The following is a 15,937-nucleotide window of genomic DNA, read 5'->3' as shown; positions in this document are numbered from 1 at the left end:
GTTTGTCATTATCGAGGTTGTTGCTCGTGCAATGCAAGTGGTACATTAAATATAACAACTGGTTTAAACAAAGATATAAAGGAATAGCTTGGAGGGCTAAACTACGGATATACAGAATTGACAGAAAGGTCTGCCCCAACGCTTGATAAAAATAAAGGGTATAAAGAGCTGTATGGAAAGCGCTTAGTTATACAAGGGAGGTCAAATAGTGGAGCAATATGATATGCTAAGATCTTATTAAGAGGAGTTTAAGAGAGTTTTTTTTTGGGTCAAAAGCTCCAGAGAGTTAGCATGTATTGTAAATTTGAGATGGAAGTTAACCCAGCATCCAAAGTATTTAGGAGGTTTTATGTGAGGCTTGATGAGTTGAAAAGGAATATTTTAGCAGGATGTAAACGTGTCATGGGCTTTGATGGGTGCTTCCATAAGACTAAATTGAAGGGTTTGTTGTTTTTGACTTGTTGGAAGAGATGGAAACAATCAAACGTTCATAATTGCTTGGGCAGTCGTGGAAGATGAGTATGTGGCATCTTGGAGTTGGTTTCTCACCCTGTTGTTCACTAACTTGAGTGTGGGCAAAGGCTAGGATTGTTCTTTAATCGATGATCAGCAAAAAATAATATCTCACATTTTGTCCTTACATGTTATTAAGCTACAATAATGCAATCATCGATGTGATTTACTAATTTTTTTATCGGGTGATTTTGCAATGACTAATGAAACCAATTTCAATGCTATCTCTACTTGCTAAGCATCGAAATTGTACAAGGCAAATAAGTGCTTATTGGGAAATATTGCACAAAGGGGATGCTCTTAAGGAACTCCTTTAGAGGGCTACGAGGAGTACATTTGAAGTTGATTTCGACCATGCAATAGCTAATTTCAAGATGAAGTGCCCTAAAGGTTACGAAGACTTCATCAAGCAAGCCTTGAGCAATTCTGTAGGTTTTCATCAAGATAGATACCAACCCTTGATGTGGTTGATAATAACTTTAGTGAGACCTTCAATGTATACATTCCACTACCAAGAGAAAAAGCTATACTTGAGATGCTTGAAGTGATAATCACTATGTTAATGGAGAGGATAGCAAAGAGAAGTCAGGATAATTACCAAAAAAGTCCTAAACTTATTGTACGGATGTTAATTCAGTCATAAACATTTCAATTCACCCAATTTAGTACTAAACATTTTGACAATTTGCCAATATAGCATTTCCGATCAATTTTGGCTGGAAATCACTGACGTGAATACTGGCCATCCTACGTGGCACAACCAAATCTAACGTGGACAATTTTTGCAATTTGTTTTCAATTTTGTTTTGAATTTTTTATTATTATTTTTTTCTTCTCTTTCTTTCTTTTTCCAACTCTAGGCCTCGCTTAGTCTGGGTGAGGGTGTCGCAGTCCTCGCCTGGATCTTGGCGAGGGCCAAAGCCCTCACCTGTGGCCTGCAAGAACGAAGAGGCCCTTACTCGTGGCCGACAAGGGTTGGCTAGCAAGGTTGCTGGCCCAAAGTTGGAAAAAAAGATAAAAAGAAAAGTAGAAACAAAAATTGTAAAAATTGACAACTCGGGGCTAGCCATACCACGTAGGATAGCCGTCATTCATGTTAACAATTATAGGCCGAAATTGGCCGAAAGGACTACATTGGCAAATCGTCTAAAAGTTCAAGACTAAATTGGTCAAATTGAAAAGTTTAGAATTGAATTGGCCGTCGTACAATATGTTTAAAACTTTTTTGATAATTTTCTAGAGAGAAGTCAATTAATAGTTGACTGAACAAATCCAATTTACCCAGGGATTAACATGAAGTTAGAGAAGAGTAAACTAGAGTCCGGGTATTGTATTTTTAGGCTAGATGTGCGAATAAATTTGAGGATCAATTGGATGATGATATATTTGTGATTGACTGGGTTGGGAGACATGTGCTTGTAAGGAATGGGATAGCTCGGAAATACCTTGTAGACGGGCCATATGTTGCATTACGTTGATGAAGTTAGACACCAACAATAATGAGGATGACTGCTTTAAGAAGGATGCTTATGAAAGATGTCATCAATTCCCCTTCCCAGGCATGAATGGTGCAAAAATGTGGCCCAAAGTTAATGGTGAACCAATCAATCTACCACCTTACAGAAGGAAAAGGGGGAGAGAATAACATAATCGAGAACAAGGATGGATGAAATAGTGATGGTAAGAAGTTGATGAAAGTTGAAGTCCAAATGTGATGTAGAAATTATCTTCAGTATGGGCATAAAAAGAAGACATGTAAGAATGCTAAAGCACCTAGGCCACCCAAAGTAATTCCTATTTGATAATTGTGTAACTTTTAATAAGATTTATTGGGCAAATTCCAAAAAAAAAACACCAACTTTACCTTGAGTGATAATTCTAACCCAAAATTTTTTTTGTCTCAATAAAAATCATGAACTTTTACTCGACTCCCAAATTTGGCCCCCGTTAACTAAAACTTAAGATCTCGCGGATTGTTACAAGCACTTTGGTAGGGTACAGCTTTAGAATCTATTTCATTATATTTCCCAACAAAATCCATTTAACAGAGCCCAATATTTTAAAGGGAAAATTCCAAATCAGTACCCAAAGTGGAGTCATTTTCTTAAAAAAGGGTCCAAAGTGGATATAGTGTCAAATAAGGATCTGAAGTGTCCAATCAGTCTCAAATAGGTGTCGGAAGTGCCCAATTAGTCTCAATTAAGGGTCTGGGTTCGCCGGCCGGTCAAATACTCACCGGCCGGCAAGCACGTCACTGGTCCGATCGCCAGAACAGTGACAATTTCGTCTTTTACCTTTTTTTTCCCCTTTTTCTGTTGTTTTCTTTCCTTTTTCTTTTTTTTTTTCTCTTTTCCCTTCGTCAGCCATAGCCGGGGTCGGCGGAGGTTGCTGGCCTCAGGCGGAGGCCGCCCTCGCCGACGTCGGGGGAGGGCCGCCCTCGCCGGCGTTGAGCAAGGGCCGCCCTCGCCCGACGCCAACGAAGGAAACCCAGGATCGCCCTCGCCGACATTGGGAGAGGGTCGACCCTTACCAGATCCGGCGAGGAGCATGGGAGGATGTTGGTGCCGACCCACCGGGCGGGGCACAGCAAAAAAACCAAGTGCCAAGCTGAAGTTTCCATCCATCAACAACGTTAAATTTTGCAGCTTTAGTTTCCATCCACAAGTCCTGGCGATTGCTCCCATGCTCTCGCCGCATCTGGCGAGGGTCGCCCTTGCCCGCCCAGCCCAGGCAAGGGCGGCCTTCGCCCGACGCCGGCGAGGGCGGCCTCCGCCAGCCCCGGCTATAGCCAGCAAAGGGAAAAGAGAAAAAAAAAAGAAGGTAAAAGACGAAATTGTCACTGTTCCGGTGTTCAGAATAGTGACGTGCTTGCCAGCCGGTGAGTAGTTGACCGACCGGCGAACCCAGACCCTTAGTTGAGACTAATTGGGCATTTCGAACCTCTATTTGAGACTAATTGGACACTTCAGACCCTTATTTGACACTACGTCCACTTTAAATCCTTTTTTGAGAAAATGACCTCACTTTGGGTACTGATTTGGAATTTTCCCTATTTTAAATGAGATCAATTGATTAATATACATTTGACGTAGACTTCGAAGTTTCGGGGGGGATTGGGCTTGTTTCATAAAAAAAGTTTTGGTCGTGAGCTTGGCGGATCTCGTCCATAGCGTCTCTTGATGGGTGGTAATCCACAACTTCAGATTACGACGAAACGGTGGAGGCTGCCTGAAAAGATTCAATTTGGAGATCTTTTTGACTTGTCGATGAAGTGAAGAAGACCATAAACACACCATTATTTTTCAAGTTGTCGCTCATAAAAGAAGACAATAAATAGTGATTTAAATCCAACTAGCAAGTGATGTGGATCGATGGAATAGTCACGTTGGACAATTAAGAATTCCCAGTTAACGGGACCAAATTTAGGATTTAAGTGAAAGTTTATGATTTTTTACGAGAAAAAAAATTCGGATCAGAATTGTCGCCCAAGCTAAAATTTGTGCGTTTTTTTTTTTGAAACTAGGCCAAGATTTATTTGGGTTCTCGTGACTGATAAAATAGGTGTTTCCTGGGCTTTTGTTTTTTGGGGGTCGAAAAATCCTGGGCTTTTCACATGTAGGGAAAAAAACGGAAGACCAAAAAAGACTGATAGGGTTAATCCTACCTAGTAACCTGGCAAGAAGGCTATTATTGCACTGCACAATCCGGTGGACCGTCTAAATATGAACTCCACTATCATCAGGACGGAGAGAGGACACATCAGTGCTTTTTTAGACATTTTTTTGTTTCCACAGCACTTGTGTATACTGTGATAATGCTCATTTTGTACCTTCAGGCACAACACGAAATTGGACTTTTCATGTCTGAAGCCAATGTTAATGCATATTTAGGTATAATCTCTTTGAATAATGCGTCATTTGTTTATCGAAAATAAAAGCAAGTTGATACTTTAATTGTCTGCAAACATCCTGAAACATCCATTAAAACTTCCCGGCTCCCTCGTTGCTCATCCAATCTGAATCTGAAGTTGTGCCTCCAGATCTGGCTTCGTCGATTGTTACGAGCTTTGCTCGTCCTTGACTCGCGAGGTGGCTTATCCATATATTTGGTGACACGCAGCTCGTCTCGGATGGCTGGCCATGGACGAACAGAGGAAGACGAAGCCCACATGAAGACCAAGTGGCTCGATGGAGGAGAACAAAAGAGAGGGAGAGTGAGAAAAAAGTCGAATTTTAAAAAAAAATTATTTGGTTCCACATCAGTTAATGACGTGGCACTGCAGGCATGTGTCAATTTGCGAGTAAATGTGAGTAAAAAATACACGCCACCTCAGCGACTGATGGGTGCCTTGAAACCACTACATATAGACTTCTACAGATAAATTGAAGAGAATATATAAAAAAAGTAAAGTAACATTTAATTTAGTTGAAGGTTCAGATATTCAATAAATAAAGCCTAAAGTCTAAAAAAGGAAAACAAAAAAAAAAACCTATAAACCATGAGTAACTCGAAAACGACTGATATGCATCAAGTTTGCTTAATAAGAACGTGAAGCTCGAACTTTCCTACGAAAGCAGGAAAATGACACGCATGTCTCTCACCCGTTTGGTCGAGTCAGAGATTGCCGTGTTAAGCCAATAAACAGATAATAATAGTGATACAATCATACTTCGCTAAAGCTACCCACAATTATTTGGCCAAGAATGTATCTAGGATCACTTTTCTCACCATCACAAGAGAAACTTTAGTAGCGACAGGCAAAGTAAAAGAGAAACTTCGAAAACGGCCTCGATGGTTTCATGCGCCTTTCACTCCACTGTCTCCTTCTCGTGACTTTTCCCATCACTGTTAATCAACGAGGCCACACGTTTGAACAGCTTCTTGGCCTTTTCGCAGCTCGGATCGTAGATGTGGAACACGTGATCCACGCCGTCGATCTCCATGAACTCCGCCTCCGCCGGCCCGCCGCTCTCCACCAGCTTCTCGTAGTACAGCCTCCCTCTGTCCCTCAGTATGTCCTTCTGGCTCACGATCACCAGCACCTTCTTGCACGCCAGCCCATCCACGCCAGGGGACCCATCCGCAAACGGGTTGATCAGCGGGTCATCGCACCCCTTGTCCGATACGCACACGAACTGCCACGTGCTGTCCACCCAAGCCTTCCGACCAGGGTCTGCCACCTCCGCCCCGATCGGCATCTTGCCCCAGAAGTATGGTTGTATCATCCCGATCCCCAGCAGCTTGACCCGCTCGCCCAGCACGTCATCCCTTCTCAGTAACGGGCGCAGAAACTTACATAAATAATGAACTAAGGAGATTTTACATAAAATTCCTCTACTATAATAAGTAATATTGATCTGTGTCTACTCGATCTAAAATTGTTTAAACGCACGTGTCCTAGCAATTAAATCACAAAGTTCCTTATAACAAATGAGCACTGACAAATTCACTAAGCATCATTAGATTGTTATTGTATCGTACCTGAGTCGCATGGCCAAGTGGTGCGACATGTTGGCGCCACCGCTGTCACCAATGAGGAAGAGGCGGTTAAAGTCGGCACGCTCCCTGAGCCATGGCTCGCTCTGGGCTTCCTCCGATGCAATCCACTGCAGAGCAGCCCAGGAGTCATCATAGGCCGCGGGGAGGGGGTGCTCAGGGACTCGGCGATAGTCGACGGAGATGAGGACGACGTTGCACTCGGCGACAAGGGCGTTGAGGCAGAAGTGATACTTGGGGTCGGCGATGGAGGAGATGATGAAGGCCCCGCCGTGGAAGTAGATGACGAGGGGGAGTTTTGTGGTGGCAGAAACGGAGGAGGGGCGGTAGATCCGGGCAGAGACGCCGGTGTCGGGGAGGATGAGGATGTCCTTGGACTCAACGTGGGTCTCGGGGTCGATGCCGGGCGGGGCGATCTCAAAGCCGGCGAGGCGGTCAAAGGTGCCGTCTTTGTGGACTCTGATGTAGGGGAAGATCTCGAGCGAGACTTCTTTGGATGAATCCATGAGAGAGAGAGAGAGAGAGAGAGAGAGAGATAGATGTCAACGATATCGATTAAGAGAGAGGTGAGGATGATGAATTGAGAGACAAGAAATAGCGATGGCTCAAGCAAGAGTAGGGATAGCAAAGCAGGTCCATTTATTGAGGAGGACTTTTGGTAATTGTGAGTTTACAAGTTAGAAAAGGGTTAGTCAGACTCATTATTAAATGTCAATGTCTAAAAAGATCTTCAATTGTGGACCCATAATACTTTTTGTATCTCCTCGAAGCTAGCCCTTTTTCTATGTGAATATGGTTAGTTTAAAAGTCGGACTATCTTATTACATCGATTCGAATTAATTATACTCTTTTATAGGTCAGACATCCAACATCTTGAAGAAATCAGCGACAAGAATGTGTAAATTCTTTCACGCTAGACCAATCAAGCTAAACTTTTTTTTTATGTTTCAATGCACAAAAGTTACCAAATCAACATAATTAATTACTGAAGATAACAAAATGCATGTTCTGTTTTAATTTTTTTTCCAACTGTACTGATGATGGCATTGAATTTATGCAGGGATAAAAAAGTCCTAGCAGCCAATTCCGTTGACAAATTACCAGGGAGACATACATGAGGCCGGGGGAAAGTCGTCGCGAGAGCAATAATTGCAGAATATCGTAGTGAATGTATTTCTCGTAACTCTTACTTTTTTTTCTTGTCTTGTCATCATTCTAACATTATTCAAACTAATTATATCTATTTCTTTCTTCGATGAAAATTGTTTTCTCCTTTTTGTCCTTTTAGGAATTTTCATAGCGGAGCGAGTTCTCACCCATGAGAATGAGGTAGGTTGACGTCGAGGTTGTTGCTCGTGCAAGTGATACACTCCTATTGTTGAAATATCCGACATTGTTTAATAGTAAATCTTATATGCTCTTTATATACATGTGATCTTCTTTTACCTAATAATTTAAGTTTTGAATTGGACTTTTTAAAATAATATCATAATCAATTATATCCCTTTCAATTATGTGCGTCCACCTCTCATCAGCCTAATTTCACAAGCCGTGGTCAAATTCCATATGTTACTCATAATCAGACTTACACGTAAGTGAGGATGTTGGAATATTATCCCACATCGCTTAACAAAGGATCATATATATATATTTTATATACATGTAGTCTCCCTTATCTCCTTCAAACTATCAGTTTAAGATTTTGAATTGGAATTTCTAAAATAGTATCAGAGACAAGCGCTATTTCTTTTGCGTGTTTCCACACCCGTTAATCAAATTTCACGTGTTACTCCTCATCTAGCTTGCACGTAAGAGGGGGTGTTGAAATATCTCACATAGTTAAACAACATATTTTATATGCTCTTTATATATGTCGCGACTTACCCGTCCCGATCGGTCAGACCAAGAGGTATTTGTCGAATGATGTGAACATTAATTGATTCGTTTGAAGGACAAACCAAATAGTTTATTAATCCAAAGACCGAGGCACTTTCGAGCCTCATACCTTGCGCGACGAGAGTTATCAAATTTACGCATTTGATTAGAGTCGCCACTAGCCATAATCAAGGGTCGGCTAGAAATCCTAATCAAGACGTAGGAGTGTCGTCTCGATATGCGCGAAAATTAGAGATTCTAAAGTTCGGGAACTTGATTGCACTAGCAATCTAATTAGCGCTCTTTCGGTACCTAAACTTGAACGTTCATGAACTAACTTAGCGAGCAACCTATCGAAGAAGCTTAAGATTCTATCTAACCGTTCTAAAAATGGAAAACAACAACTAATGAATGAAAGGTGTGCAATCAAATAATCATAAAGAAAATAAACAACCAGCAACCTAGCATTGTCTCTAAAAAGAAAAGGCAATCAAAAGCCCTAAAGTAAAGCCTTAATGGCTGATCCTGATTTTTTGGGAATTTTTTAAAGGTTTTCTTAATTTTCGCAAGTTTTAAACTAAGTCTAGAATGAAATTAAACACTAAGATCTAGTGAAATTAAGCCAAAAACTGAATTCCGAACATTTCTAGATTTTCTAGAATTTTTTGGAATTTTTTTATTTTTGAATTTTTTTTATTTTTGAATTTTTTAATGTTTTTCAGACTTTTTATATTTTTGGATTTTTAAACATTTGCGAATTTTTTGTAATTTTTTGGAATTTTTTAATATTTTTGAATTTTTTAATATTTTTAAATGTTTTTATTAATAAAATAAGGATTTCGGACCGGATCCCCTGACCCGATCCGCCCGACACCTGACCCGGATTACTGATCCGCCCGGGACCCCCTTTTCCATTTCTTTTTTCTTTTTTTCTTTTTTCTATTTCCCCTCTTTTCCCTTTTTTTTGTTTCTTTTTTCTTTTTCTATTTTTTATTACTCTTCTTCATCCCCTTTCGTGCCTTTCCCCTGCACGTCCTTCTGTTTCTTCACCGAGACCTCCTCATCTCCGAAACTGGGATTGCGCCGGGAACGCCCCACCGCCGGCCGTCGGCTCGGACCGCCGGCCGTCGGCTCGGGCCGCCAGAGCCGATTACGGACGCTGGCCTTACGCCGTCACCGCCGGCCAACACTCCGGCGACCAACTCCGACCACGAAAATGAACTCGACGAGGAAAAACTTGACTTTACGACAATTCTACTCTCAGCCCACCACAAACGTTTAACCAGGGAAAAACGATCACAAACAAACACAAAAGGAGGATAGACGGCTAACGATTGCGGCCTTGAACCGCGGGCATCGCTCCGGCAGGGGCCATTGATCTCCGGCGAAGGATTTGTCCGTGGTTGACTTGAACAACGAGAGATATGCCACAAAACCGAGAGAAATCACAAAGAAAACACAACTTCAGGCACCATTCAACAAATATAAGAACTAACGAAACATAAAAATCGAGTTCCAAGCACCGAGTCCACAAAAAAAATGATTCGGACCTCCATCTAAGCATTTTATCGAACGGGTGGTATGCAGGTTCAAGCGAAGACCTTAAGCTGAGATTTAGGTTGTTTTTCGGCTTAAATATGACGTGCAAAGACATGATCGACTATATTGAACCACAACCTTGCCTCGGTTTGCATAGAAACGTCCAAAAACAACAAGACCATATTCAGAGTTTTTGACTCAAAAAGCTTCGTTGGGGCATTTCGACAAACATGTGCGAGGCGCCTAAAAATGGGGTCACAGATCCGATTTTGACAAAGTTTACGGTCAATTTTCGACATATAACCTTTGGACCATCCTCACTGGGTGTCAAACACATGTTTTCCTCGGTCGAGGGGCCGGGCGACCACCGAATAGGCTCGGTGTGCCCAGCACCCTAGAGGCAAGGGAAGGGGGACGAAAACAGGGGAAGATAAGGGATGAGAACCCACCTGTTCGTGGCTGGCCGGCGGCAACGCGGCGGTCAGATGCTTGTCGGTGGCACCTCGGGGTCTTCTCCAGGTGGATGGGGATTCCCTACGCTCAGATTTTCCCCCAAAAGCTCTCGGTCCCTCCTCTAACTTTCTCTTCTTTGTTCGTGACGGACAAAAACGAGACGCAACGGCTGGATGTGACGGACGTCCGGCGACGGTGGCCGGCTCGCAGGGAGGGGGGAAGAGATTTACCAGCGATCCTCGCCGGTGGAGGAGCCGGAGCACTCTCTTCTTAGACCCCCTTCCCTTCTTTTTCCCTCGGTTTCCACCTCCTCTGTTCTCTTCTTCTTCTTTTTTCTCTTCAAAAGCCCCCCTTTTTACCTGATAAAAACCCGCCCCTCTCTCTCCTTTGGGGAATCGTCCTTTTCGTCCTCGGCTCAAGGATAATCGTCCTTGACAACCGATATTCCTCGGCGGTTATCCCCCGATTCCCGTCCTTCCCCTCCGTTTTTGTCTTTCTCGGCTCTTTGTCTGCTCTATTCCTTGTCTCTTCTGTTGGTGTCTTGAACGAACGTGAGGAAGAGGGAAAGAAGATAACGGGGTTGGGCCGAAAAAAAAGAAGGGAGAGTGGGCCGAAAATAAAGAGGAGAGGGGTGATCCGAAGGTGGGCTGAATAAAAGGGAAAAGAAAGGGAGGGAAAGCCCAGGAATGAACAAAAGGGTTAGGCCCGAGCGAAAATTAAAAGAAAAAGATTGGGGCTAAGGTTGATGGGCCAAGCTAAATTGGCCCGATATATATATTTTATTATACATATATATATTTTTTATCTCTCTTTTGCACTAATTTGGCCAATTTACCATTTAAGCGTTGATTTAACGATGTGCGCAAAATTAGGTGTCAATAATATACATGTGATTTCTTTCACTTAATAGTTTAAATTTTTGGGTTTGACTTTCTAACATTGTATCATAGCCAGTGCTATTTTTTTCACTTATGTGCATCCACCCCTAATCATCCAAATTCCATGGGCCGTGATCAAATTCCACGTCACTCCTAATCTGACTTGCACGTGAAAGAGTGTTGATATATTGTGCAACATTTCTTGTTGTCATATATGTTCTTTAAATACATGTAGTCTCCATCGTCTCCTTCAACTTATCAATTTAAGCTTTTGGGTTGGACTTTCTAAATGGTATCAAAATCGAGTGCTATCATTTTCGTGAATGTGTCCACACCCATTAATCAAATTTCACGTGCGACTCCTCATCTGGCTTACACATGAAAGGAGTTGTTGAAATATCTCACATTACTTGACAACATGTCTTATATGTTCTTTATATACATGTGGTCTTCCCTTATTTAACAGTTTAAACTTTTGGGTTGGACTATCTAATATGATATCATAGCCGGTGCTATCTCTTTTGCTTATGCGCGTCCACCCCTCATCAGCCAAATTCCACGGACCGCGATCAAATTCCACATGCCACTCCTCATATAGCTTGCACTTGAGAAAGGGTGTTGAAATATTGTCACACGTCGCTTGACAACAGGTCATATATGTTCTTTATATACATATAGTCTCCCTCATCTTCTCCACTTATTAACTTAAGCTTTTAGGTTGGACTTTCTAACATGGTATCAAAGCTAGGTGCTATCTCTTTCGCATGTGTGTCCACACCTCTTAATCAAATTTCGCATGCTACCCCTCATTCGGCTTGCACATGAGAAGGGGTGTTAAAATATCTAGCATCTCTTGACAACATGTCTTATATGCTCTTATATATGTGTGGTCTTCATTCATCTAATAGTTTAAGCTTTTGGGTTGAACTTTATAATATGATATCATAACAGTGCTATCCCTTTAGTTTATGTGCGTCCACCCCTCATCAACCAAATTCCACGGGCTGTGGTCAAATTCCACGTGCCACTTCTAATTCGGCTTGCACGTGAGAGAAAATATTAAAATATTATCCTACATCGCTTGACAATGGGTCACATATGTTCTCTATATACATGTAGTCTCATTTGTCTCATTCTATCTATCAGCTTAAGTTTTTGGATTGAACTTTGTAATACGATATCGGACCCAGGTGCTATCCCTTTCGCTTGTGTGTCCACACACGTTAATTAAATTTCACATACCATTCCTCATTTGGCTTTCACAAGATTGGGAGTATTGAAATATCCTACATCACTTGACAATAGGTCATATATGCTCTTAATATATGCGTGGTCTCCTCACACTTAATAACTTAAGTTTTTAAGTTAGACTTTCTAACAAATATTAAAAACCAAAAGAGGCTTAAACAAAGGTGTAAAGGAATAACTTGGAGGCTAAACTATTGATATGTTGGCATATCCAAGAGAAAGATTTGCTCCAACACTTGATTAAAGAAAAGTTATAACACCATATGGAAAGCTCTTCGTCATATGAGGGCCTCGGTACTGGAGCAATAGAATATGTTGAGATCTTATATGCGGGAACTCAAGAGAGTTAGTTAGTATGGAACATTTGAGATGGAAGTCAATCCAACAACCAAAGTATTGGAGAGATTTTATGTGGGGTCTGATGTGTGAAAATGAGATTTTTAGCAGGACGTAGGCGTATCATAAGCATAGATGGGTGCTTTCTTAAATTGGATTGAAAGGTATATTACCATGTGCCATTGGACTTAGATGGAAACAATCAAATGTTTCCAATTGCTTGGGCAATTGTTGTGGAAGCTAAGTCTGAAATATCTTGGAGTGTTTTCTCACCTTGTTATTCATTGACCCAAGGGTGGGCAGAAGCAAACATTGTACTGTTATCAATGATCAACAAAAGGTAATATCTTAGCTTCTGTCTTTAGATGTTGTTATAGTACACTAGTGCAATCATTGATGTGATTTTTTTGATTTTTATTGGCTAAATTTGGTCGTAGGGATAAATGAACGCGGTTTTAAGACTATCTCCACTTGCAAAGCATCCAAGTTGTGCAAGGCACATATATGCTATTTTAGAAATATTGTACAAAGGGGATGCTCTTAAGAAACTATTCCGGAGGGCTATGAAGTGCACATTTGAAGCTCATTTTGACCAAGCAATGGATGATTTTGAAGTAGGAGTGCCTTAAAGGTTACCAAGACTTCAAGAGGCAAGGCCTTGAGCAATTTTGTAAGTCTTTCATCAAGACAAGTATCAACTGTGATGCAGTTGATAATAACTTAGGTGAGACCTTCAACGAAAACATTTGCCTACCATGAGAAAAACCCTTCTTATTCTTGAATGGATAAGAACTATGTTGATGGAGAGAGGATGGTAGAGACAACTCAGTTAATGGTCAATCGAACATACCAATTTACCCAAGGATTAGAATGAAGTTGGAAAAGACTCTACAGGAGTCCATCTGTTGTATTACTTGACCAACTATGGGAAATAAATTTGAGATTCAAGTGGATGATGATAGATTTGCAGTTGACTTGGCTTTAAAGACATGTCATTGTAAGGAATGGGATATCTCTAGAGTATCATGTACACATTACACATGTTGCTTTACTTTCATGAAGTTCGATATCAATGATTATTTCGATAATTGTTTTAAGAAAGATGCTTACGAAAGATTTTACAAATTTTCCTTTCCAGTCATTAATGGAAAAAAAAAATTGGCCCAAAGTCAGTGGAAAGCCAATCAAACCCCCACCTTACAGAAAGAAAGAAATAATTATATAAATAGTTCCTAAATTTTGACTCAATGTGCAACTCATCCCTAAAATTTTAGTTTGTTTAATGTGGTACCTAAACTTTTTGTAAATGTTCATTCTAGCAAGAAGCTTGGCAAAAGGGCTAATAGTGCACATGCCATTAGACCATCTAATAGGGGATTCCACTATCACTAGGATAGAGAGAGCACAAGTTAGTTCTTTTTCAAACTCATTTTATTTCATAACACTAGTGTGTATACTATGATTAATGTTTTACGCTCATTTTGTATCTTTAAGCATGACAAGGATCTGGACTTTTCATCTCTGGAACCACTAGGAATACATATTTAGGGTAATCTCTTTGCCTAGTGTTTATATGTATATCAAAAAGAAAATCGACGTGATACGTTAATCATTTTTTTACCGCATATACCAAGGAGTGATAGAGTTGTCGACTTGGAGGTCCATTCATCTCCAAGAGACAAACAAGACCAAGGAATGTTCTAGTTCCACCAAGCCAGGCTTCAATTGATATCTCACAACCTCCATGCACTCAAAGAATATGGAGGTAGTGAACTGTGAAGTTGTGGACTGGAATATGTTAATGGATGTTTGGTACTGCTATTAGATGAGGATGTTGAGTTGTATACTGAAAAGTACTAGTTTTTATGTTGTTTCTAAATGGATTTGGCTATGTACTATTTGTTTGGGGATTTGGCTGTGTAGTTTTGTAATCGTGATGTTTTAGCCATGTATTATGTGTTAAGCTGCGCGTGCTATATTGGGAAGGCTTCTTATGTTGGGATGTTTGTCTTTTCAATCAAAAGATGTGGATCAGTTTAAATTTATTTAATGTCATTTTGTTTGCTTTTGATTAACTGAACCGTGCTGCATCAGTTTTAATGAAGTCATGCAGCATCAGTTCATTGCATTAGTCATCAGTGGAACTGACTGATGCAACATTAGCAACTGATACTTAGAATTGAACTGATGTAGCTTCAATTCACTCGAATTGCATCAGTTTCAATAGTTGGGCTATGTACACTCCATCTGGAAGGTGTTATTAGTCCGTTTTAGCTATAAACAAAAATTATCCATGTCGGTGCCAACCGTACCACGTAAGATGGTCGGCGTCCGTATTAGTGATTTTTAGACAAAATTGACTAGAAGGACTATATTAACAAATTGTTAAAATGTTTATGATTAAATTGATCAAATTAAAAAGTTTAAAACTAAATTGACCGCCGTACAATAGATTTAGGCTTTTTTGGATAATTATCCCCAAACACAATGATTATCAATTCAATTCACGAAAATTTTCAACAAACACACAATAGTCAACAAATTGTAACAATTTCACAATAATAACTTATGATAAATTATTTACTCTCCATGTTGAACAACGGAAGAACCTCCATGCAGGATTTCTTAGGGTCCGCAAGATGTAGAGGGTTGCTCATCGCCAATGCTTGCATGAAACGTCACAATCATCGCTCATGAATCGACTCAATACTTCGTCTTCTCTGTTAGAGTTTCCTTGAGATGACATTCTGCATTAATTTGCTGTTGTTTGAACCAATTTCGTCCTCTCCAAACCCTAGAGCCCTAATTTTTTTTTCCCTCAATTTATGGAGGGGAGAGAGAGAGCCCTAATTCTGCCCATAATTCAAGATGACGGCATCTCCCTTCAATGCTTGGTTTGCGACGATGTCGTTGGTGTGCAACCCTTTCACCTCAACATAGGTGTGAGTCGCCTTATATAAGTCGAATGCACATAGGATCTTTAATGGCATCCCTTGTACGAAAATTTGACTGAAGCCAGATTTTAGTACCAACTCAAAGTTTGTTCATTTTCATCAAATAAAAAGGCATTGGCACCCGAGCTAAAGCCAGCGTTTTTAGGAAATCAGGGCCCTCTGCTCAAAGAGGGCGACAAACTAGAGAAAAATGTTGCCAACCAATCGCTCTGGGGGAATATGACAAAAGATCTTGTGCATGTTCCATCACGACCTCCAATAATTCGGTGTACTAGACATCTTGACAACGTTACCTATAAAAATCTCGAGGCCAAATCTTAATGCTTCGCTCAGAGGTGACACATGTTAATCGTGGAGACTGACAACTGACAAGGGAATTGGTCTGATAAGAAATTCTCGTACTCATCATGATTCTTTGCCAATTACAAAACAAATCAGATGATAACTAATGATCTGGAGGTACTGCTTTGGCAGGCAGATAGCGCTAATGACATAGACTTCTACCAATAGATTTGAGAAGGTTCATGACAAAAATCTAGTAAAAAGGGTAACCATTTATTTGGTTTAAGGTCGAGATGATCCACAAATAAAGTTCAAAAAAGGGAAAATAAAACACGATAAATAAATCAATACCTCGAAAAGGAC

At 40.6% G+C, this 15,937-nt stretch overlaps 1 protein-coding gene and 1 pseudogene across 3 annotated transcripts; one reads left to right on the top strand and one right to left on the bottom strand.

Annotated features, from left to right (window-relative positions):
- Positions 1-1,048: 1,048 nt before the first annotated feature.
- Positions 1,049-2,315, top strand: LOC130140849 (uncharacterized; annotated as a pseudogene).
- A 2,780-nt stretch (positions 2,316-5,095) lies between these two features.
- On the bottom strand, positions 5,096-9,988 carry LOC130134434 (probable carboxylesterase 2). Of its 3 annotated transcripts, none has more exons than XM_056321142.1 (4): positions 9,873-9,988; positions 9,217-9,291; positions 5,995-6,499; positions 5,096-5,781 (listed from the first exon to the last, which is right to left on the bottom strand). In XM_056321142.1, the coding sequence occupies exons 2-4, from the start codon at positions 9,257-9,259 to the stop codon at positions 5,322-5,324; spliced, it is 1,008 nt and encodes a 335-aa protein (XP_056177117.1). In that variant the 5' UTR covers positions 9,260-9,291; positions 9,873-9,988; the 3' UTR covers positions 5,096-5,321. The 3 variants fall into 3 exon arrangements, with proteins under 3 accessions (XP_056177117.1, XP_056177118.1, XP_030454440.1); XM_056321143.1 differs by having other exon boundaries at positions 5,995-6,496; XM_030598580.2 differs by lacking the exons at positions 9,217-9,291; positions 9,873-9,988 and having other exon boundaries at positions 5,995-6,909.
- Positions 9,989-15,937: the final 5,949 nt, after the last annotated feature.

This window comes from Syzygium oleosum, unplaced genomic scaffold, assembly GCF_021117445.2.
Source record: "Syzygium oleosum isolate NSW1041296 unplaced genomic scaffold, Sole_v2.1 Sole_v2.22, whole genome shotgun sequence".
Lineage (NCBI taxonomy): Eukaryota > Viridiplantae > Streptophyta > Magnoliopsida > Myrtales > Myrtaceae > Syzygium > Syzygium oleosum.
Note: the sequence above shows the minus strand (reverse complement) of the source record. Positions and strands in the feature narration are given on the sequence as shown.

Excerpts from the sequence above, each read along its gene's own strand:
- LOC130134434 (XM_056321142.1), bottom strand. The coding sequence starts at position 9,259 with ATGGCCCCTGCCGGAGCGATGCCCGCGGTTCAAGGCCGCAATC. Across the intron at positions 6,500-9,216 it reads CGCGGTTCAAGGCCGCAATC|AAGTCTCGCTCGAGATCTTC; the intron begins GTTAGCCGTCTA and ends ATTCATCCAAAG. Across the intron at positions 5,782-5,994 it reads CACTTGGCCATGCGACTCAG|GGATGACGTGCTGGGCGAGC; the intron begins GTACGATACAAT and ends GTTACTGAGAAG.